This window comes from Manacus candei, unplaced genomic scaffold, assembly GCF_025592945.1.
Source record: "Manacus candei isolate 608988 ecotype Guabito, Panama unplaced genomic scaffold, ASM2559294v1 h1tg000043l, whole genome shotgun sequence".
NCBI lineage: Eukaryota > Metazoa > Chordata > Aves > Passeriformes > Pipridae > Manacus > Manacus candei.
Genome location: NW_026138091.1, coordinates 10347849 through 10373874, shown reverse-complemented (window position 1 = coordinate 10373874; position 26026 = coordinate 10347849). Strand labels below are relative to the sequence as shown.

The 26026-nt window shown below is 37.3% G+C and overlaps 1 protein-coding gene across 2 annotated transcripts in view; it reads right to left on the bottom strand.

The window, feature by feature from the left end:
* The window catches only part of NELL2 (neural EGFL like 2), a 145930-nt gene that overhangs the window by 57633 nt on the left and 62271 nt on the right, over positions 1–26026 (bottom strand). For both annotated transcript variants that reach the window (XM_051795791.1, XM_051795789.1), the window contains exons 10-13: positions 23688–23779; positions 20894–20996; positions 17726–17854; positions 3657–3782 (exon numbers count right to left, since the gene is read on the bottom strand). In XM_051795791.1, the coding sequence (XP_051651751.1) occupies positions 3657–3782; positions 17726–17854; positions 20894–20996; positions 23688–23779 (450 nt within the window). The remainder of the gene's footprint in view (positions 1–3656; positions 3783–17725; positions 17855–20893; positions 20997–23687; positions 23780–26026) is intronic.

The window sequence follows — 26026 nt, the reverse complement described above, 5'->3', positions numbered from 1 at the left end:
CATGGCTCTCATGAGTAGTTGGCAAGAGGCATCTCTATAACACCTTTCTGCAGTAGCTGAGAAGTGATGCTGTCAAAGCTGATGATTCCAGATATCTTGAAGGAAATAAAAAAAAGCAATGCATAACACCCACTTTTTGCACAAATTACATAAAACAGAGACTGTCCAATGGTATGAATGTAAACATATTTTGTATATTTGTGTTTGAATTGGTTTTAAAATACCATTTCTTTCACAGACACATTTCATACTTTTCATTTTTTGCCAGATATAAACACCAGGTCTTTTTAAGGACTATGGGATACATCAATTATGCTGTGTAGCTTCTAAAATAAAACTGATTATTAGAACAAAAAAGAAATATAGAAAACAGAAAATTCTGTTAAGGACGGTGTACAGCCTTACTGTCAAGATATGCCTAGTTAAACAGGATATTCTTCACAAAACCTTTAAAAAATATCTCCTTAATGTGCAGAGCTCTGTCTCTTTGGTCTATCCTGATTGCTTTCCTTGTTACTGTCCTGCTTTCCTGCCAGATAAAAACACTTGGTTTATGCCCTTAACTTCAAGAACTAGCACCTTTATGATAAGAAAATTGAGCTTAACCGAAATAATTCCCAGTTGCAGTGAATAAGCCATGAGCTTGTGATGGACTGTGAGGTATGCTGGGCATAGACAATTGGTATCTCCATTCTCAAAGCACAAAGATTTCTACTTGCTACAATTGTAAACAGTAGATTAAGTTGGTGGACTTAAATAGGGCAAATGCAAGGTTGGCTGAAAAAGGTTGAGATCCCTAACATGCTCTACTGCTTTGACTCTCTAAACAAAACAGATTTGGAAAATACTTTTCCTTCTCAAGTCCTAGTTGTTAAGCCGAATGTCCTTAACACTCCACTGAAATGAAAATCAACCAACCAACTAACCAAAGACAATAAAGGCAATTATAGTGAGTTTTTCTTGTAAACTACTTGCTTTAAAATACCTCATTATGCTGTAAGAGAAAATCATTCTTATGAAACTTCTGCTACACCTAAGCATAAAAGTCTGGACTGAACCTTTTGGTCTGTCTGCAGGACAGCAAAGGATTGTCATTAGCATCATAAACTCTTTCTCACTGTTATTTTGCACTGATTTATTAACATACACATATTTCAGCAATGTCTTTTGAACATGATCGGCTTTTCTCCTACACAGAGATTTTCCTGGTTCTCAGAACAGAGAATGGTTCTTCAAGAGAGACGATCCTAAGCAATCTAGTGGTTTAAAACTTCCATAAACTCCATGTTAAAGCCACAGCAACATACCCTCCTTACTTGTGTTCATTTTAACCCTTAGACTTATATCTGTCCAAATGAGTGCACATGAAAGTCTACAAAATCAGGAACTTTAATAAATGGCCAAACTAGCAAAACTATGCTGAGGGATAAAAAAATTATAGCAGTCTCATGTACAAATATATACACTTGTCACCTGCTACAGTGCTATAATGTAAATGCTCTGTCACTCATACAGACTAAAGCACAGAATGCCATTTACTGATCTAAGTACATTACTTTAAATGTATCCTGTGTTTTCTTCAATTTTTGAGACATAACTAACTTTTCACTTACTAATTGTTTGGTGTAAATGTCATGTAAGAGTCTCATAAGTCTATATACTTCAGTAACTAACCAGTGTCTCCACTGGAGGTGCTAACACTCTTTGTGGAACCAGAAAGAAAACAATTATTTTGTGACATATACAGTTAATAATGTTAGGTTGCCATTTGTTGAAATTCTAACACCAGCAGGGACTGTATCCTCATGATTGCCTTACAGTGTCCAAAATTCACTATAATTTAACTCCAGAAAAATTCTAGGTCCCAAATAACAGTGAGTGGCATTGCTCAGACATACAGAAAATCACTGCGTGAGTTACAGTCCAGTTGGTCTATCACATCTTCAGATTTGAAACTATTTCATCTACTTTCCTTCCTTCTGCATTAACTTTTCCCAGCTTGGTTGAGGCAAAGGTGGAAAATAAATCATTTATTACGTCACCCATCACACTGATTTCACAGGAAACTATTATTTACAGATGTGGAACCAAATTCAGTTTGGAACGTAAGATCTATAATGGATTTCCAGCACATTTCACACAAGTTTGACTGTCCAGAGCTCTTGAACTACACTGAATTTCATAACAGTACATTTCAGAAAATATGAAGAATGTAATGTATGGAGTCGAGAAATACCTTTATTATATTTATAGGCACCAAATGTTCCTAGTAAGTTGTTGGTGATGGTTCACTATTTGCAAAGTTCAATCAGAACAGCAAGTTAAGGAAAGTCAAGCAGAAAAGGTATCACAGGGATTTACATAAAGTCAGTCCTAAAATATTCCCAGTATTCACTCTTGGTAGGTAGTGAAACAATTTCTTTACTCAGTTGAGTGTGGAAAACATAAAAGAGTGATCAGAAACTTACTGATTGCTTCAAAAAGGACCTGTTGCAAGCAGCCTATAACTTGGTCCTTTAAGAATTGGGCTTACTGCAGTAAAACAGTGCTTGCCAGTGTATGTGAGATGAATGACAACTACAGATAAGATACTATGCACAAAAATCATATGTATGTGGTTTGAAATGCATGTCCCTGAGCGCTGTGCATGTTTGGGCAAGCAAATCATACCAGTTGTGAAGAAGCTGTTTCTGCACCAAGACATATAACTGATGCTCAGAAACGCCAAGACACAACAGACAGAACTAAATACATTCGGAAACTAACTTCAAGTGCTGCCTTCACATTCTGAATACACTCATCCATTTATGGCCAGCTACTGCAGGATAATATGAACTTCAAGACAGCTTTACTGAACAAATATAGCCTTTTATAGAAAGAGTTAATGTGTTCCCCTGTGCACAAAAAAATAGTGGTACTATTTTGTTCACATGCATTTTTGTTCCCTGAGAAAACATGCCACATCATCGAATCATAATTCCTTTATCTGTCTAGCGGGAAAAAATGCATTCTCCCAGGAACACTTGGGATCAACCTGGCTCCGAAGACTGTTTGAAATGTTCATTCCATAACCCTAAAATACCTTGCAATAAAAGAAGACTAGAAGACAGAAAGTCAGGATGAACCAAACACTTCCCCTAGAGCATCCACTGATGATACAGGTATAAGACCAACCATGCTGTCCACTGGTTCAAGGCAAGCAGAACTCCTGCCCTCTGACCTCAGGATTCACCTGGGGAACCTGAGCGAGCCAGGACAACGCAGCCACTTCTAACATCATGCAAATTTAACACCATCAAAAGTTTGCAGTGGAGTCATTATGCTCCAAGTTGAACTGGTATAGAACATGGAAACCAAGTAAAACATAGTACTATTTTGGCTTGTTTATTTTTCCCTTCAGTCTCCTCCCTTCACCTTTTTGATTAGCACCCAAAACCACACAGAACTATGAAACACTCCAGACTGCCTTACAATTTCAGGCAAACAATATGATAGACATATAATCTGTAAAACGAATAAGCTTTTCTGCATTGTATTTTTGTAACTATTTTGGTGTCTATTCTGTTTAACATTTCATTTAGATGCTCTGTGACTTGAACAAAGACTAACTTTAGAAGAATCATATCAATGCTCTTAAAGACTATCACAGTTCTTACCTGTACATGAATAATCATCAATGCGTATATATCCTGTTTTGCAAACACACATAAAGGATCCTGGTGTATTTACACACATGGTATTCTCACGACAGTAATGCCGTCCTTCAGCACACTCATCAATATCTGTGAACAAGGTAAAGAGGAAAACAAGTAAAATTCAGCAGTGTTCTTTGCAATCTCTCTACACTGCAATTCACTTCCATCAGTAGTGGGATAAAGAGTTACTTAAATACCAATGCATTTTGGAAAGTTTTTTTGCTTTCTTCTTTTAAAAAAACTGCTTGAAGTGTTCAAACAACAGAAGCACCATGAGCTTTCTGTGAACAGCTGTTAGTGGAGTTACAAAGAAGATTACATTGGCTTACATCTTTCCTTTTGAAGTGCCTCTGATGTTGTCCCTACGATTTAAATAGCAACAACAACAACAAAAACCAACAAACCAATATGGCAAAAAGCAGACCAACTATCTCAGCACTGCAATGCTATCCATCACTTCACCCTGCACAGTCACCGCAGTCAGCACTACACAAACACACAACTATATGCACACTATATGCCTTTGATCTAGCAGGAACTGTTGTTTGGGAATAAACTGTAAGGAATATGGCAAGATCTGAAATGACACTGGAACTTAGTGTAAGTTTCTCTTAGAACCATAAAGTAGCCAACCAGTATTTTTAATATACATAAACACATATATCTATATCTGTATACGTCTACATACATATGAGTATATAGATACATATAGACACCATATCTGAAAGGAACCTGAAAGGATCTAATTTATATAAACACCTGCTCTGTCAGAAAAACCTGAAACTTGATAAAATACCTCCTGGGGCAGAATACCTGTTACAGTATAAAGTCCTAGAGCAAACTCCAGACATAAATCACTGCAGGCATGGACTTCAACACCTAATTGGGTTTGGTACTCTCTTGGGCTGCAAAATTAGACATATTTCTGGTAACAGGTAAGAAATGGTGAGACAGAGAAAGCACTACCAATAACAAAAAAATTCTGCACAGTATTCTTATACTGCAAAGAAGAAAATCTATATCAATTTGGAAGTGCTCAGTAGTACACTGCTCCTGTAATACTAATGATACAGACATCATTGCTGAGACACTCTGTACACCTAGTTATATCGTCATGCAATGTGCCACTGAAACTTGTTACCAAAATATGCTAAAAATCAAAAGGGTGGATTGTTGGTTTGGGGGTTTTTTCCCTGCTCATTAGATTTGATTTCCTCCCTGTTTTCAATAATGTTTCAGAGTTGAAAATAAAATCCCTGGATGGAAAAGTGTTTTGTTGCAGAGTCTAATGACAGTTCAAACCAATAGAATGTATATATAAACTCAAATCAGGATTGACTTCTTAATGCTGTGATGCTACACGTCAACAGCGTTAAGTTCTGTATTTTACTGCTGCTTAGGTTGTATGCTTACCAATTCTCTCTCCCAATTCTTTTTATCTTCCCAGTGTCTTTAAATCAATAGCTATTTACCAACTCCACTCATTGCCTGCTCTTTTTTCATCCTTTATTCCTAGAAGATAATTTGCCTTCCAGTACAAAGCAATGTGATACTCTGAATACTAGTGATTCTGTAGTAAGTTCTGCAGATTTCATTCAGTTTTGAAAAAACTTCTATTTTCCCCAGTTTCTCTGCCCACTGGATTCTGCTAGAGCAGCTGGGGATAATTGGCTACAAAACATGAAGGTGTCCACTGCAAATGCTGAGGGTGTTTAGCCACCCTCATACTACTTTGCACAAATTCAGTTCCTAAGAATTTCATGGCTTTTATACTTCAACTGGTTTCCTCTCCTTCCTTTCCCTGAAAGATCTACAGGCATGAAAGAACCACAACTCTATCAAGGTGCTGGCTTGGAAAAGGTAATTTTGCAATTTTTATGTACATGCATACATACACAAATGAACATGTATTTACAGTGAACACAGTGAGTATACTAAGGCTCAAAACACATTTTGTGATCATCATCTAAGAACACCAAAAAAAAAAGTGAAGGTATCATAAGACTATCACAGAAGCAGCTGGTTTTGCATGGAAAATGGAATAGGGCAAACAGAAGTCCAGTTCCCAGAAGCAGCCAACAGTTACAACATATGCCTCAGCTTCTACAACAAATGACGCAACTTGTGTCTTTCATAATTTCAGTTCACAACTCTATATTAAATTAATGGTGTTGATTTGTATTTAAGTAATAACATCAATCTTCAAGTAATTAGAGGCCTTATGTTCTCAGTGTCAACGGACTGCTGAGAAGCCAGCTTTGGCACCCTCAGAAAATTCTACTTAAAGATCCAAAGCCTCAAAAGCATTAAACAGAACTTTCTGAAAACTATATTAATGATTGCTTTGGTAGGTAAACAGCCACAGGAGACTCAAAATGCCAATACTTTTATTTTGCAGTGAAAAAATTAAAGTCAGAGCTTATTTGACTAAAATCTTCTAATTTAGAAGTACTTTAAATAAAAGCTTTCATTTTGCCAACATACCACGTATTGAGGTTTTGCAAAATGTTTTATTTATAAATGCCTTTTTTTTTAAAACCTTGCTTGTTCAATTGATACCAGAAATAGAAAAAAAAATACAACCCATAATTGATCAGGTTAACTTTGAAGTGTTTCATTTGAACAAATCTGATTTTTTTTTTCAAATGGATTTGCAAATATGTTGCTCACATTTTTTAAATGCCCAGTCAAAATCAAAAGTCTTTCCCACCCAGCTCTCTATTATTGCTATATCACATGGTTATGTTACATTGGCACCTAAAGACCCTCTACACCAGGGACACACAGCAGATAAGAAGCTGCTCTAGCAAACAGTTTGCAACTTTAAAACTAAATAAAGATAATTAATTAAAAAAGGATAAATTAACAGTTAAATGACAACTAGTCACACAGAGATTGATCACACTAAAAGCATACTATTCCATTCCCCTTTTAGCACTCCTCATGCAAGCTTCATATACATTAGGTTAAGGTATTAGCGATCAAGGAAGACTGAACTGGAGCATGGAAGGAGCCCAACATCTGTTCTCATTCAAATCTACCAAAATAAAAGCCCTTTCATCCTGTTTACTTATTGAAAACCCTAGTGTAGCCTTTTATTCATCTGCCATGGTTTAACCCCAGCCAGCAGCCAAGCCCCACGCAGCCACTCACTCACTCCCACACCAGCAGGATCAGGGAAAGAGTCTGAAGGGTGAAAGCCAGAAAACTCATGGGTTGCAATAAAGACAGTTTAATAGGGAAAGCAAAAGCCACACACAAGCAGGAATTCATTCACAAATAAGAAATTCATTCACCGCTTCCCATTGGCAGGTAGATGATCAGCCATCTCCAGCAGCACAGGGCCCCATCACATGTAACAGTGACCGGGGAAAACTAACACCATCCCTCCAAACATCCCCCCCTTCTTCCTCCCCCCCTCCTTTACATACTGAGCATGATATTATATGGTATGGACTATCCCTTTGGTCAGTTTGGGTCACCTGTCCTGGCTGTGTCTCCTCCCAACTTCCCATGCACCCCCAGTCTCCTTGCAAGTGTGGCAGTATGAAAAGCAGAAAAGGCCTTGGCTCTGTGTAAGCACTGCTCAGCAATAATAAAAACATTTCTATATTTTCAACCTTGTGCTCAGAACAAATCCAAAATACAGCCCCATACCAATCACTGTGAAGAAAATTAACTCTATCCCAGCCAAAACCAGCATGTCACCTTTAGATATAAATGCACAAAAGAAAACCTGATGCATTTCAATATCTAAGAAAGCCTACAACATTTATCTTAATTTCCCCCTTCCAAAAAGCCTAGTTAGCATATTAATGCACATTCATGTCTTACTGTTCAGTCAGTAAGATACTGAAGTCAGTTCAATAGGATAAATGCACCACTCCAATGGCTCTACACATACAACAATAAAGGCTTGTGTGCTTCAAGTCTGTGATGTGATACTGAGCCACCAGCTGTGATGTACTGACAACAGTGTAGTCATGGAGATCATCAACCTGCTCTGTTCCCAGTGGAACAGATAAAAGGGGCACCTCTGGGAAAACTGGTTAATGCAAAAGTTTACGGAATCTGCACTTCAATGATTTATTTATACTTGCAAAAACACCAAAGATGGAAAAAAACCCTGCCTTTCTTTATCCCCCCAAGCACTTGAACAAAATTCATGCAAAATATATAACCGAAGAAATATTTCCCTGCATTCCTTCCTCCTGCACCCTAATGAGTTTGCTTCCCCAGAGTAAAATTCCCAGTTATGTTTTACAATCCCATTAATAAGAAGAGAACTTGACCTGCAATCTATAAATCATTGTTGACCAAAGCCTCACACTAACAAACAAAGCCTCTCCTTAGGCCTCCCTATACATTACTGCCTTTATCCATCACGAAAGCCTGCCAGAACAAATGAGTCTGGTGCTAAGTCAGTAAATACAGGCTGTTAAGAGAAGAGGTTATTTCCAGAATGGAGGATCCTTTATGGATAGCATCCTGCCTCCAGCCATTTCCCTTAAAACTCAATAGTGTCTAACACCAGTGATCTCCCTGGTTGCACTTACAGAGCTATATGATGGCCAGGGAGACGCTCCTGCAGGATTTTTGCAACAAATAAATAAACGCCTAGGAAGAGAGGGAACAGGAGCATGCAAAGCTTTATTTATAAAAAATTATTGCATAAGTGCATCAAAAATTACCCTGAGCATAAGAGCATAGTAGATTAGACTGACAATTTCAAAACAAAACAAATAAAATCCCCATGGTATTATATTAATGAAAGATTCTTTCTGCACAGCCTATAAATGCCAAGCCCCACATTTACCTGCTCAGCAGATGTTACTCAATTGTTAAGTGACGATAAAAGAGGAAAAAGAACAGTGATCGATCACAGCAATCAACACTATTGAAAAAGTAAATGTGGACTTAAAACCTTTAAAGCAAACACAACCTGTCCTATATCCTGGACAGGATCACAAAGGAAAAAAAGTTCTGTCCTTTTACTTTCTCTTTGTCATTCCTCTACTGACAAGTCCTTCTTTTCTCACCTTTTCCCTTTGACTTCAAGTTTCTCTGCTGTTTTCCTCCCTCAGATGATTTTTACCTGAGTAGGTTTAGTCCTGTCTGCAGATTTCTCTCACCTATCTCTCCTCCTGTGTTCAACCTGCCCCTTCCCCAGCTCTTACTCTTTGAAAAAGAATAGACCATAACTTTGAAGCAAGCTTCCACCAGCTTACACATCTGTGAAAGTATTGGGCTTTTTCCTTCCACCATCAAACACACTAACTCATCCTCAAACTCTTCCTTCCCAACTGCTCCAGTGTTTAGTACACCAGAACTTCCCAGCTCATTGCTCTAAAAAAGTGCCCCAAGTAGGGTCTCTCTCACTTCCCTGATCATATTCCCAAGGTCCTATTCTCTTCAGGGTCCCTTCAGTGTCACCTACAGCCTGGTTTTGGTATCTTGTGTGCTTTGGTTTCCATAACACTATCCTTCTATATGTCTCTTCTTGCGCATACCTTTTCTCACTTGCTAAGAGGACAAAATATCTTGGGGCTCCGGCACAGTCCTTACTCCTCCTCCTCTCACTACTATTTCTAGGCTCTTCATCATCTGGCAAGCCTATGGTTTAACTAGTACTGTTACTCTAGTCAGTCACAAAACCATCACTTCACTTTTGTTTTGCTTTGCTCTGTCAAATCCACTGCAGCAGTTTTTCCAACTGACATATTTCACAAAGGATGTAAAACATCAACTTCAATCAAAATTGTGTATTTTTTCACAATCTCCGACATTATTTATTTCAGCTGACAGCACCACTATAGTCATTACCACTCCTACCCTCTATAGATAATTTTTGACTTTTTCTTCTCTTTACCCCCTGTGCCTTCGGTGTTGCCAACAGCCAGTAAAAAGCCTTGTTCCAACAGTAAAATTTTTGTAAAAAAGAGGTAACATACATATGATCTACCTCTGAAACTGGGGTTTTTGTTTTGGAGGATTTTATTACTTTTATTTATGCCAACCTTTCTACAGCTGTGTGTCCTCCCTCAAAGAGAAAACCACTAAAGCTAAGGAATCACAATATTTCTAGCCTTGTGAAGCAACTTCAAGAGCATACCCAACATACTGAGTTAAGGCATACAAAAATAACCTCAAGTATACACAAAGACCAAGGAGAAAAAACAAAATAACCTTCCACTATCCCTACCATGCTGCTCCCAACAAAGAACTTAGGCTGCTAAAAACTCACTGTAACAATGCATAGGGAAGGTAAGAAGAACTGGACAGTTACTTGTGTATATTGATTTTTATTGAATTATTAAAAGACCTTTAGAGTATCTGGGTGAGTTGGCTTATTAGTATTAGCATTATTGTAATTAAACTAATAAGAGGTTTTTATATCTTGACTAGATTGCTAAAGCTTCAATTAGACTAAAAATAAATTCTAATTATTGGATCTTCACACAAGGCATGTTCTTTCCTAGCCTATAACTAAACTGCACAGATAACACATATACACACTGTACACATCTTGGTGATTTTTCCCTTCATGCTATTTTTAATCTCTGATCTTTGCTTAAGTTCACGATTTCTCTGTCCATCTCCTGTAGCCAGAGAGGGGGCCATTAAGACAGAAAATATTCTTGAAATAAAAGCAGTCACTCAAGGTCTACATTCCTTGACAGATGCTCTATATAGCTTTGAAAGGACACAAATACATCATCACTGTGTTTCAGATATATCATTTTTATCAGTACAAAGAGTTGTTTTTATTTCAACTTGCCCCAGTTTTTGGAAAGGAAGACAGACTTAAGATAAAACTGTCCTTGTTAAAACATGCAGTAGGAGATATTGTTCAACGCCTACTTGTGAATGTGAGACTCTTGCAGGAAAATGAAGTCTTCATCTCAGTCTCAAAAAAACCATCACTGGACTCCACATACATCATATAGTTTTAAAAATATATATCATAGGAAATTTTTGAAAACAAATATTTTCTACCATCATGTAATGTTTTACTTGGCAAACTGCATCTTTTTACTATTTAATATGTTTTAATTAATTCATATGGTAGTGTATACATGACAAAAAAAGTAATTACATGCCGTTATCCATCAGACATGAAAGCATCCCAGGGGACCTTTCCTTAGGCACCAAACAACTAGTTTAATGCTGTTGCATACTGATAATAAAAGGGATGTTGTATATGATTAATTAGTGAATTCCAAAAATCAGAACAACTTACTGAGATTCCAGTTCATGACCTTCAGCAATGCACTTCATGAGAAATAGGTCTTTAAATCTGAATTGCAAAATAATCTTTTTCTTTTGCTATTTCAGTATGACAAATTCTCATAATTTTCAACTGTGAATGTCAAGAACTTCAAAATACCACTGTTAGTGGTTTTGTTTTCCCCTATTTTAAAAGGGTAATAAGGAGCATCAATAATTTTGTATAGAAACTACAAATATGTATGAGATTCTTCTCAAGAAGAGACAATGCAGATTGTACTGCATTGATGTATTTAAAACTCCTTGGAAGACAGAACCCGTAAGCAGTGATAAGGCCCCTGTGGGTGTATTAGACTGCATTTGGGGTCTGGGTAGGGTCTAAACCATGCAGCACATTTTTGCAAGCTATTCAGTAGATTACTGCCTCTTTTACAGAAAGAAGTGGTGAGTAATGCCAAAGTAGAGTACCATAACAGATATAAACAGTGTTATTGCTCTGTACTATTCATAAAAGAATATTTATTTTAAATTCAGCTTGTAAGGCATTTCTGGGTCTTTCTCACAGCTCTTGCAGATCCAGCCTCTATGCATTGTTAAGACTATGTCATGCTTTTAGACTGAGGTTTTAAAAGTTGCAAAAGAAACCCAACCAGATGACAGTGGGAACTTTTCAGCACAGTGAAAGCACCTAATTATTTCAATAGTCACCTCCCAGCTACTAGTGAAAACTGGAGCAATAAGCAAAAGAAAACAAGAACAAAACTAAGGCTTTAGTTTCCTTTTTCTTTTCCTCAGAGGTTGCAGATTTAATTAATTAATATGAAAACTTTAACCTTAATTTCTCATTTAAAACCAAAATGAATCATAGGTTTTTAATGCTGGTGGAAAAGGGCTGCTCTCAGTACAATAATGCCTCTCCTTACCAGGAACAAGTAGCACAGAGGAGTTTAAAAGATTTTTCAAGAAGGTCCCTTTATGTGACTAGTTTCAGTTTTGTTTTTAATTGTAGTAAAATCACTGTCAGTCCTGGCTATGGGTGGATGATACAATCAGTCTGAACGTACTTCATGTAAAAGTAAAATAAAATCTAATAACACTAAATCACTTCCTGCAATTTGCACATGTACAAGTGGTGGAACTATCTGTATCCCAGTATGCACCACATTTTTTAAACTGGTATGAGGGACACTACTTGTACACTTTAAGTCAGGAATATGCTTTATTATTTTCCTGAATTAGAGCCATGGCAGACAAGAAGGATTTGCCCCACTCTGACACACTGATACATTAAAACTTGATAATTCTTGTCTTGATAATTCTTCATATTAGATTTCTCAGCAACATAATGATGGAAATAAGATGACACTCACTGCCTTTGATGAGAAAAATATTAATAATTGATAACACATAATACTGTTTAATATTAATGTTCCATTTTGATAGTAATAATATTTAATTAGTTTTTAATAGAAATTTGGAAATAACATTCTGCCCTCCTAGAGCAAAAGTTTTTCTTTCTGCTTGATTAGTTTTCCAACCCAACCCCAAATGACAAGGTAATGATTCAAACACTGTCAGTTGATGAAGACGGAAATCTTTATTTCTTAGCTATATGTGATACTATCGTCACATTTCAGTTACAAAAAAGAATTTATGTGTGAAGGGAGAAGCTTGGGTAACCTTCCCAGGTTCACAAAACTGACAGTACTATAGAGCTCCTATGTAGGACTCTCACCCAAAAAATACAGTGCATACCATGAAGACAGAAAAGCTAGCAAAAAACCCAGTACTGGTTATTAAAGACCCAGAGGACTTAACAGAATATATTTTAATACCCTAGGGTTTATCTCCATTACTTACACTCTTACCAATATTACACCTACTTTAACAAAAAATATGTTGTTGATAACTGTACTTGGCCAATACAATGCAACACATATCCTACTGCAATTTGATTATTACTATTTATGTCTTATAAGATTTTTTCTTGTCACTGCAATCTGTAAAATCATAATAATTTTGAAAACATAATTTACTTTTGTAATCCAGTAGTTTAAACCAATAAGACTAACAGTAAGATTAGGTAATTAGGTAAGCGAAGAAGTGTAATGCTTATATTGTTGGGGAGGAGGGCGGAATAATGCATTAGAAATTTTATGCAACCACAGAGATAAATTAGTAAGTCTTTCCAAACAGAATGAGAACATACAACTCTGAGCTAATGGAAACCTGATGAGGTCCAACTAAGTGGCATTTCTGACATGCTTCAAACATCTCTGGAAAGAGACAATTTATACTCTTAGACTGCTTATTTTCCTCCACTGACAATGATTCAAATCAAGCCAGTTTATTCAAAAGCAGATTTCTTAACCGAAACCCTTCTCCCCTCAAGGAACAGTCCTCAGTGAAGCTGATGCAATTCTCAAAGCAGACAAAGTCACTCAGTCTTTGGTCTAATTTCATCTGCTACACTTGAAACTGGGACAAACATGACAACAGCAGAGAAGCTACAAGAGTTACTTAGGAAGAAGGATAAATCAGAATATAAGTGGAAAATGGTTTCATAAAAACTTGTTTAATATTACTACATGATCCCAAATTGTTAAGTTAGCTATGTTGTGTACTGTGCAACTAGTACAACTATATTTCCAAATATCAAAAACCAAACATTACGATCCACATACCCATAAGGTAAATTTGTGATGGCTAAAGGGTTGACCCTGGTCAGCAATTTAGCATCCACCAGCTGCTTCCTTGCTCCACTGTCCAGTGGGAGGGAGGACATAATGAAAAAGCAAAAGTGAGAAAAAACTCATGGGTTGAGATAAAGACCATTTAATAAGTGAAGGGGGGGAAAGGGGGAAAAAAGCGATTCAAAGGTCATCACTCTCCAGTTCCCACCAGCAGATTGGTGCCCAACCAGTCTCTGAACAACAGCCACTCTAGAAAGAGTACACCTGTTTTTACTGCTGAGAATGATGTCACAAACTTAAAACACAGCACCATACAGACTGCTATGAAGAAAAATAACTCTATCGTGACCAAAATCAGTATGTGATGTAAAATGGCCTCTGCACCAGGCAAAATACTCGGTTTTCTCAGATCATATTCTGTCTTGGTCTTTACAAAAAGAATACTGTATTCTCCTGTCTTCTTTCTTAAGTCTGCTCTCCTCACCATTTAACCAGCAATCCTTAGCAACACTTCTGAAGTGATATCAGATTTTGCACAGAAATAGATGAAATATACTCCATTAGATGCATCAGAATATCTTGGTAGCCAAGAGTCACAAATTTTATCCTTAAAAACATTTTCAGCATAACTCTACCATCATAAATGTAGTGGGACTTAAACACTATTTGAAATATATCCTGGAGGGTGATCATCAGTTTGAGAGTACTGCAGGTGTTGTTTTAGGGAAAACTAATTACACTTCATCAGAACATCTGTTTTTGAAAAATGTTCATGTTAGGTAAGCTGTACACCAAGGATGCTATATTTAAAAGCACCTACACCTGGGCAGCACAGCATAATCTGTACCAAACCTGCCCACAAAGTATCTGAAACTTCATAATAACCTGAGGCAAAAAATAGATTTCAAAGTATTTGGAATAAGGCTTACAGTAACTAAATGAAGAAATCCCAGTTCTTTAACTATTGCTTTACACAGTCCTCCAAGGGAAAGCTAATTGTGACATAAATATTAACAAATTCTATATTTATAAAACAGAAATTTATCTACCACAACACTATCTAGGGACATCACACAGCTTTGGAAAAGCACAAGTTCTTTCTAGGACAGAAGCCAAAGCCTTCCACCATTCAGATGGAATTTATGCAGCTTTTCCAGACCCACACTGAAACCCAGCTTTGAATACTTTTATATTTGTTCTTCTACCTCAAGGAGAAGCTCTGCCAATGGGACCATCATTACTTCTGTTTATTCTTTGAATTTTAACAGTACTGAGGCACAAATCAGGATTGTATTTAGTGAAATTTGGTTCTAACACAGAACCAACGACATGCAATTCTGCAAAATATTTGAAGTTTGTGAAGTGCAAACATAGAAACAGCTCTCGTACCTACAGGCTCCAACCATTACAAGAAGCCTTCTCTGAAAGGCTTTGTGTTTACTTGACATTTCTACACATGATGTTGCTTGCAATTAAAGCCACAATAATGTCAGAATGAAGAAAGGCCATCTGCCGAGAAAGGGAGGTTGGGACTGTTTCAGCCTTTCAAGCTGAGGCACAAGACTCTAAAAAGACTTGGTGTTACACTATTGCTATTGCGCCCTTTGCTGTTACTTAGTTTAGTAATAAGGGAAGAGTCACTTTCCAGAAATAAAAAACCTCAATGCTCAAAGAGATATTTGGACTGGAAAAAGGGTTACAATACTGAAAGCCCAGCTCTGAAGAAGCATGGGTCTTTCAATTCCCTGTCCCTTCTCTTCCACAAAAACAATCTCAGAGCTTCAAGTTGTAACCTTATTTCCAGTCCTACCAGCACATGACCCTCACAGTCAGGGATGGACAGCCATGGCCAGGTCTGGACCCATGTACCAACCGTGCATAGTTAAATGTGGTGCCTACACTGCAGCTACAGCACATAACCAGCAGCAAAGCCAGGCTGTTTTTCCTGCTGAGGTAGCTTGGCTGGGAGAAGGATTTCCTTCCTCTTATGGAAAGAATCCAGCCTCCTGAGCTTTGCTCACATAGGCACATCTTCTTAATGGGACTTACTCCCCTTAGCTTCAATGCAACCAAGTGTTCCTGGAAAAGGAACATTTTTAAGTGAGAATTTAATGCATTCAAACACAGTAATACGGAAAATTATTATTTCTTTGTAAATAATGTGTTCCCACTTATACACATCCTCTGAAAGCAGTTAAGCAGATTGATAATTACCACCCAGAAACAATGTTATTTACCTATACAGAAGCAATGGATCCAAGAAATCTTCTCAAAAAATCATCGTATTGAAATCATGTATTGCACAAACTGGTAAAGGTACTTAAAATATAAATGCATCAGCCTCACATATGATAATCTGTTTTGTCCTCATCAAACATTTCACTCTCAATGTTGATCAAAAAGCTTCTTTTCTTCTTTTTGCTTATGGCATGCCTGGCAAGTTCCACACAAAGCAACAGACTAATTTGAGCGACCCGAAGATCACTAAGAAGGCATATTTTGTTTTTCTGCTTTTATTCAGTGGAGTGACAATAGAGCCACAGAAAAAAATCTTCTCAAAGCACCTGATTTCACCATAACTTCTTTGCTACAGCAATCCCCTCAAACAGGAAACGGCTTGCGAGTTCCCAGAAATGCAAATCCACAGCCTAAGCCACAGCATAGTCTCCAGAGGCTATGGGATAAAAAGTGGTTGATGCTCAAAGTTATACAGCAGGTCCTGATGTCAGATGCCTGCTGGAACATGATGAGGGGCAAGGGATTTGTTTCTGTATGATATTTAGTTCTAATTCTCAAAACCAGTTTCAGTCAGAAAGCTTACCATAAACATTAAGTAGAGATGTATATGAAGCAGAATTAATGATACACTCCTTTCCTGAAAACAGCCACGAATTCTCAAATTTAAATCTACAGATGAGCATACCCACTGACATTAATGCAGCTACTAACTCAAGCAAGCTGCAGGCATTAACTCTGTCACACTTCAGCCGAAGGAACAACCTTAAAAGGCCTTGATTCTACCCATTTATTGTGCATCACCAGAGAACAATGCAGGTATTAGGTGGGACTGCAGAGTACCTTAAACTCTACTCACTGATGCTTGACTTTCAATTTTATCTGAACCAAACCGCTTATTAGTCAAAGTCCATTTTGTTGCCAGCACTTAAGCTTCATGGTAAGAATGGCCTGACAGCACACTGGCATTATGTGTTTGCAGAATCAGGGTTTTCATGAGGAACAGCAACAGTTAGCACAAACACTAAGAAACTGTGAAGTGGATTTTGACTTTTTGCTGCTGGAGTGGGGATGGGGTTTTTTCACCTGGTTATGCTCGATTGTAAAGACGATTCTCTTCTTATTAAGTAGCTTGTTGCTCCCTGATACCATAAGAGCAATTCAAATAATAAATCTTTACTCAGTGTGATTAACAATACTAGTCTAGTATTTCTTACTTCCTGGGGAGAGAGAATGGGAACAGGCAGCAGTGAAAAGAGGAACTAACTGCTATACTCTTACGTTTTTCAAACGGCTGACTTTTAGATTGCCTGAGTATCTGAATATCACGGAAAAAAAAAGGAAAATTTTCTACCACAGAACCACAGAATATGCTGAGTTGGAAGGGACCCACAAGGATCATCAAGTCCAGTTTTTAGCTCCACATAGGACCAGCCCCAAGAGCCACACCATGTGCCTGAGAGGATCACCCAAACGCTTCTTGAACTCTGTCAGGCTTGGTGCTGTGACCACTTCCCTGGGAAGCCTGTTCCAGCGCCCAACCACCCTCCAGATGAAGAACCTTTTTCTAATATCCAACCTAAACCTCCCCTGACACAACTTCAGGCCATTCCCTCAGGTCCTGTCACTTGTCACCACAGAGAAGATAGGAGTATGTTTCTAATTCAAGACCTCAGTCATATTAACTGGTCACCTCCATGCTGATCAGATTTTTTTATTCTTTTAAAGAACTTAATTGAAGAGATTAGTTGATCAACATGTTGCATACCTAATTCATTGCACTGAATAGGTCTATCTCTTTGACAACTTATGAACCAGTGCATTCATTTCAAAGTAACTTATACAGCAGAGCTAAGCATTTGTACGAAGTATTACCTTCACAGTAGGCATTGTCTTCTCGAAGTGCTCGGAAGCCATCTCGACAGCTACAGACGGCTCTGTCATCTAGGTTTCGGCAGACAGAATGCTCCATACAGTTATGTCCTTCAGTGCAAAAGTCATGGCCTGTACAGAAACAAGCATGATTGAGGATTAAAAAGAATCCAGGGATTATAAAACATTCCTGTCAAAGACAGTCCTATCTTTTTCTGTTAGGTCAAAGAATACCTTTCTATTGTCTGTGAGATATAGAAAAATAAATTGTACCAAGCATGAAATGGATGAAAGGAGTAGTAAAGGCCACAAGAACAGATTGTTTCTAGGTCTTCAATTCAATTTCAGGTTATGGCATTGATCTGAAGCAGCTGGATAGCTGGCTTGCTTAAATCCCTTTACTGTCTCCTTGTCATTCTTAAGTATTTTTACAGGACACATCTTAATTATATATTTCTTGTCATTTTTTTTGTTTGTTTGAACATTTTTAAAAGAGCTCAGTAGCTTTAGACACTCAGCATCTCACTTACTAGTGGGATTACTTTTTTCCTAGCACTTTTTGTTCCCAGGTGTATTTGTAAAATCCTTCCACATTTAACCAGAAGTCTTTGATTAACATTGACTTATTTTGCTTTACTCTTTCCCTTATCTCTTCCTTTCAAGCTCCACTGACTGAATACTCTTCCCTTATTGCATCACCCTTTCCATTCCAGAGAACTTTATTTTTAAAATCTCACCTTTTAGCCATCCCTATTTCCTATTTTCCTATTTTTTCTTTTCCTTTTTACTGTGACCATTTTCCATTGCATCTTAATTAAATATTTTTAAGATTATGAAGTTCTTTTCCAGGCTGGAAACTCAGTAGGTTTTTTTAAAAATGTATTCTGTTTGCTCTCATGAAATTTAATGATGCTATGTTGTTGAACACCATTAAATCATCCTTTATTGTGTTGAAATCTAGCTGGTTGTAGTAACTGATTTGAAGCTTCTAGTTTCCACATCTGTATATAAAGGTGTGGAGCTTATCTCCTTCATTGTTTTATCACTAATTTTATTTGTTTCAAGTTTTCTTCTTTCACTGAAGTATTGGAATTGGTCAAGCAACAGTACTGTTTTTAAATAACTATTTTCTTCTCTCAAAACCACAGGAGAACTGGGGAATATGGGTCAGGTTCAGGGAACCAGGAGTGGTATAACAGCAACAGCTACAGAATGCAACCTGGAATCAAGGCTGTAATGCAAGCTGGAATCAGGCTGTAACACAAGACTCTTGCAAAATAGAAAACAAGTATTTGTTAGCAGTAAAGATTATTATTTTTATCACTCCACCTGGTTTTTTCTTCATACTTTGCTGTGAAAGAGCTTCCTCCCGTAACCTTACAGAAGCTTAGCTAAACAAGCACTCCAAGAAGTACAGAGTGCCCAGGGATCAGGTCAAAGTGGTCTTTTGCACTTGGACAGCTCAGGAACAGTGCGAAGCAACAGGAACAAAGCAAAACAAGACAAGGAAACAGAAGAGCCTGTAAAGGCAGAATGTTTTGGTATTGAGACCCTGTGACATGGTCATGTTGGAAACATCACAGACCTACTGTGATGAGAGGCTAACGTTTTTCTTTATCTCTTTCCTGCTGTGGATTGTCCCTCTGCAATCTATAGATATGCTTAGGTAATGTTATTACCACAGCTACCACAGTGCTGGTATCTAACATAGGACATTAAGGAGCAAAATGCTCTGCCCTTTTACTATGTTAGAGAGTCTTCAATACTCCTTGATGACAGCAGAAGTGTGTGTGTATGTGTCAAGAGCAACCTCTGGCCATAGTGACATCTACTCTTTGCCTTTTTTTCTCCGTCCCATTGAATCCTGAGTTCATGGTAAAGTAATATTCTGGATTTCCTGGTCTGTATTGGATTGTATCAGATTTTGGCATTAACTAACTAAGAAGATAAACGTCATCCAGAAAGGGTACAGGTCATCCAGAAATGGGGAGGGTTTTTTACTGATTTTTTGGTATTCTTAAGATTCTCGACACTTATGCAGCAGCTGTATTAATAAGTAAAATACATGCTGCTAAATAACAGCCTACAGCAACTTCTTGTTTAAAGAATAAGCTCCTCAGCTCATGAGAAGCCAAGCTAGCACAGTTCAGGGAGGACTGAAAATGTTCACAAAGCACCCAACCAAAAGATATTTTCCAGCTACACCAGGCACAAGAAACAGAATTTTCTCTAAGCCATTGAAGATTTTATAGAAAATTATCATTAAAAAATCCTTTTTGACTGGGACAGACTGCAAGACCTATCTCCTCTTAAACTCTTTTTTTCTTTCTTATCTCTAGGCTTGATGTCATTAATCATAACCTTCATGTTTGCGCTGAGTAGCACAGAAACAACTATAGCTGCACTCTTACTTTCACTGAAGTATACCTAAAATCAGTCCAAGAGTCTAACATCTTCTTTCATGCCAGGTATCAATTTATCATATTTAGCTATAGGAGAAACAGACATAGTCACTTCAAGATGCAATTGCTCATAGCTTTGAAGATACCAGTATTAGTCCAGATCAAAAGAGTGGGCCAAGGACACAGAGCACTTCCTATACCTCTGTCCTTTGGTAAGGATCAGACTGGGTGTAACACAAAAAGGTATGCAGCATACTAAATTATTCCCTAAAGCTCCTGCTTATAGATGCAGACTACAAACCCAAACAGGTGAACAAGTTACTCAAGTATTTGAACAACTGCATAGCATGAACAGTTCTTTGAAAGAGATATCTCAAAGCACCTCAGAAAGATGCTGGCAAACATGGATATTTCTCCAATCCCATTTTGTTTGGACACTGGAGTGGGTGATGGGTATTAAATCACTAAGTATATATATGATTTCTTTGACTTTTCACTCATTTTTGGCTGGAATAAAACATATAAATGTGTTTCACAGAATTTACACTACTAGGCATTTTACAAACAATTTTCAGATCACACAGGGATCTGAATAGGTAACAGTTCTTACCTATTCAGTTTCCTAGGATTTACAGTGATATCATACATATGAGTGTCCTATTCAAGATTATCAGGAAAAAAGTCTATATAATCCATAAGAATGGAAAATTACACTGAGTTTATATGTGTCCTGCTCACTGAGCTTATATATATCCTGCTATTACCTTACCTTTACAGATTTTGCAGCAACTGTGAGATAAGGGGATCTGCTGAGATTCTGGGCAGTTCAAAGCTATACAGCTGTCTTTCGGAATACGCTGCATTTTGTGGTCCTGTTAAAGTGAGGGAATTGATTACTACTGTGAGATAGGAAACAAAGAAAATTATAACTTGAGTGGAGTTTTAGCATTGTAATATACAAAAAAAAAACTGTCTAGGCCAAACTCCAGGTACCTTCAAAAACCATTTGAGAGGACAACATAGCACAACAGAAGCATCAGGAACTCCCCTATACTCAAACCTTTTTAAGGAAGCAAAAGTGTGGCAACAACTCTTATTCTTATCTGTCAAGCAACTTGCCTCAGAAGTTTCTCTTAACATTATGCCTGAAAGAGTAACAATTACTTCTCAAAAACTGAGGCAGTAGATTCCAGAAGCAAGGGTCCTCATAATGAATACTCTAAAGAAGCTTGATATTTATACAGTAAGTAAAATCAAACTGGAATATCTCTGATCTGTGGTAGTAACACCGAAGGAAACCGGCAGAGTCCCTATCAGGAAAGAGAGGGTTTCTCAGTTAAGTTTTCATCAGGCATCTGGAAATGTACAATACCACAAGATGGTATCTAAATATCTTCAGGCACTCAGTGCAGGTCACATGAAGTCACTGCAGTATGACCACACAAAATGATTGCCTTAGCAATCTGGCTACCACAGATGTGCCACCTTTAGGACCTAAATAATGTGTTTTGCAGTGCTCTAGTCATGATATGACAAAGAAAGAAAACAAGGCAAACAACAGTATGTTCCCTACAGGCATCTGCCTTAAAATAAACAATCTGGTTAAAATAAGAGCTCAATGAACTCAGGACCCTGCATTTCTGCATGCAAGGAAAGCATCTAAAATCACGCATATGCCATTGATGTATTATTTTAGTATTATTATTATTGTGGGTCTAGCATTTAATTTTAAATCCTCTTTAAGCATGAAATGTAAAGATAAACATGAACACAATGGTCAACATCAAAACTTCAAACTTTACCTTAAACAATCTTGACAGAGAAACCAACCTTAATCTGATAATACAGTAAAGCAAACCAACTACAGATGTGCTTTACACCAGGACAAACAAAACCAGGAAATCCCACAAGATAAATTTACCTTTGATAGAAATAATATCAATCAGAGTAGTCTGGATTGCATTTAATTCTTCTATAAATTCTAATTTGGAAGATAATTTTTCATTCACTTATTTATAATATTCAAAAAGAAAAGTGTATGCCTATAGCATGCACAACTGCAGCAGACAAACAAAACAAAACATGATATTTCCAATTACGTGCAGACAAAAAGGACGTTGCCTTGATAACATCAGTATAAGACTTCAAGCATGAATCAGTACTTGCATCATTCCTATTAATATCTCTTGACCTGAAGTAATTACTTATATCCTCTTATGAGAACTTGAGTAGTAATAATATAGTGCCTGCCTATGAATTCCTAACTGACCAACATAGTTTATAGTATATGGATTTTCTGCTCTGAATTAGCATTCACAAGGCTGTTCAGCAGAAACTGTGTGTACTTCAGTCCTTGAAAAAGCAACATTTCAATCAGCTAAAGTTGCTGCTTACTATTTCTACCAGGACAGTGAGGCAGCCTACCAGCAAACAAGTCTAATCAGCAAAACACAGACTAACCCAGCCAACAGAGGCATTTTTTTCATACAGTATCGCAATTGCCAGCTGTAAGAAACACAAGGCAACCTCACATAACTTTTGGTGATTGTTAATTATATCCATTGACTAATCAGAGAATTCATGTCTCAGGTGTCATGTTCAAAATATGAGCTCACAGCCCTGAAAAGTCTACAGCTGAATCCAAAATTACTTCTGGCCAGTTTCTCCTTTCCATTCTCAAAAGGGTTTCAAAGCACCTAGTGCAGGAAGTAAGCTCACAAAGATTAAAATCAACAACAGTAAGACTGAAGTCCCCAGTTCTTCTTTGTAAAACATACTTTTTAACAACTGTATGAAAATGTTTGAGATTTCCAGAAATTGGTCTGAGAGTTGCATGGCCAGAGGAGTTGCTCCCCTCTTTTTCTCTGCCCTAGAAATGTGTGTTCAGGTTTTCAACTCCACTCCACAGCACGCAGCTCTCTAACTGGACATGATTCCTTCCCATCCCTCCACTGGAGAGACAACATGCAACTCACTGCAGCAGTTTGTGCAATTCTCAACCCACAGCTGTCCCTGGGGTGCATTTATGCTCTGAAGAGCAGCTCTATTCATGCAGCACGGTAAGACTGACTCAGTAACAAGCATGTTCTGTTTACAAATAAAAAGCGTAAACCTGCCCCATTTCCATCACCAGAAATACCAGACACCTAGTGTATCAGCTCTTTTTCTTCTTTTTTCTCTAGATTTTCCTCTAAGAATTATCCTGAATTCCAAATTATGCCCCCCTTACACATGAGCACATAATTTTGAACAGTAACACTGCACATGGAAACATAAGGTAGTCTGCTGCTGTTCTACTACTGATCATGGAGATGATATCTAGGGAGGAAAGAATGCTGCTTGATTGTCAAGCTGCATCATCAAAGCTTCCAGCTATGCAAAGTAAATTTATTTGCAAAATTTTATGTGGAACTCAGTAAGACAAAATAAACACAGGACCTATTAAATGTCTTTTCTGTTGTCACTTCTAAAGGTAGACCTGTCTGTATTTCAAAAATTTCTTTCAGTGGGACTTCGATAATTCTAACATGCAAGAATTTTTTTTCCATCAACAGTATTCTTACCTTGCACTCAAAGAGAACACAGTCCCCTGAGCTTGAATACACAGTTTCTCTTTGTCCTTCAAAGTAGGTTCTGCCTTCAAATACACACACCGCTTCAGAGGAAAATAAAAAAATAAAAAAAAAACAACACAGTGATTTTGTATAAAAGTGTTGGCACTCTGTTTATAGAACTGATACATTTTCTTAAAGATAACTGCATTTCAAAATGAAAAGACTGAACTGGTTGCAAGAATATTCTAAACCCATCTCTAGGACTCTTGTATATCATAAGAAAAAAAAAATCAGAGGAGAAAAAAAAAAAACAAAAATAACCAGAAAAGCACACATAAGTAGAAGGTGAAGGATACTGAAGAAATATGGAGTACAGGTAGCTACTGAGACAGTAGAAGAGACGTGTCTCAGGTGACACCAAGGAAGCTATGACTGCCTGCAACACAGCTCAGGGGTGCACAGGAAGATGGAACTGTGAGAGCAGTGCCAGGGCATGAATAGATAATTAGTTTCTTGAAGAGGAAAGTCACATGATGAAGGTTGATCACTGAAGCCACGTGTTTATTTGTTATCACAGCCCTCTGATGTTTCATCACATTCATTTAAACATTATGTATTTGTATCTTGATTATCCTAGTTGTTTACCATTACTGCTGAAGTATATTAGAGTATATGAATTTTCTGTACAGGAACTGACTCAAGTCTTCAGTGATCAAATGACAGAATGATATCCCTAAGATTGGTGTTTATTATACCATGACCTGGCCTGGTGCCATTCCTGTGCTCTGGCAGCACCAGGTTTTACAGCTGCATGTTGACACAGCTCATACTGGATTGCTCACTAAAGTTTGTATTCAGTATTTAAGAGCTACATAAAAGATCTTCATAGCAAACTGTCTTCCTTTTTTTGTTTTTAATGGGTCCATTACTGCAACTACATTATGCAAAGTATAAAGGTTGAGTAACATAACTGTGAGGTACAGAAAATCAGATGTCTGTCTCTGTTGCTTAGGACACAGTCAAGGCTCATCAAGTAACCATAATCATGAAATAACAGGAGTAGGTTACAACTTCCAAGTTCTAGATTACATGTTAGAGGTCTAATTTGCTAATCATTGATTTGGAGATGCAAATCAATTATACTTTGACAGAGAGATTTACTTATTCTGCTAAAATAGACTACAACTTCTAGACATTTTAAAGCATCTAAAGTACAAGAATGGGGTTTTTTGTTTGTTTTTATTTTGCATGGCCTATATTAATTATCATTACTCCTGTTATTTTCATTTCTGCTTTACTTTTTTTTAATTTGCGGCTCCTTCTTATTAATTTGTCAGCATGTAAAAAGTAAAATTTTGTAACTGATGTTGAAAAAGAAGCGATAGGTACACCAACAAAAATGTTTTTCTAAATTCAAAAATATGAGTTATACCTTATAAAATATGAAGTATCTTGTGTGATATAAGCCTGCACAGCACTTTCAAGAATTAATATCCCAGCATGTTACAACACTTTAAATCCCATGAACAGCAGAGTTTAAAGTCAGACTTAATAAAGATAGTGTAGAAAAGAGCCAAAGGGGAGAGTCTAGAGGAGAGTCCTAGGGCTAACAGAAGGAGGAAGTTTGTACAACATCCACAAAGAAAAGTCAGAGTCAAAAAAACTCAATACAGTGTCTCTTTTCTGTCCCAGAAAACAAGCTCTTCTAGAAGGAAGTATATGAAAAAATTCTATATAAATCTTTACCAGGGACTAAGAGATCTTGAATCCAGACAGGACAAGACAATCATCCAGTCATATATATCACCTTCTATGCGTTAAAGCCCATGACACTAAACTGAAATATTCATACATTAAACCCTCTCCCTTGTCCCATACATTTCAAGCTTCTAAGAAAAACTACATGTGACAGGAAAAAATGAAGTACAGCAATACCCGAGGACCACACAAAGGCAAAGAACTGTTAACTTAACACATCCTCATGTTCCCAATAGGCAGACTAGGCCTGTTCACAGGAAAGGCAAAATACATCAAAATCACTGTCATTCTATCTTGGAGGAAAATACACAGTCCTAAAGCCAAAATATTCTCAACATATGAGTAAGACAACACAGACATTTAAAAAAAAAAAATTACCCAAACTGCCTCAAAGCCCAGTCTCCTTATTAACAGCAATAAACCTCTGATTCTTCAAAGAAACACAGAAAATAACATACACAGAAGAGCCATCAAGGGAACACATCCAGCCTAGTGTGAAATCAAAAAGTTATTTTTTTATTCCACCAACAGCCTTTGGAAGTCTTGGCACATGAAACCATTGTAATGCAGTAACACAGTATCACAAATGG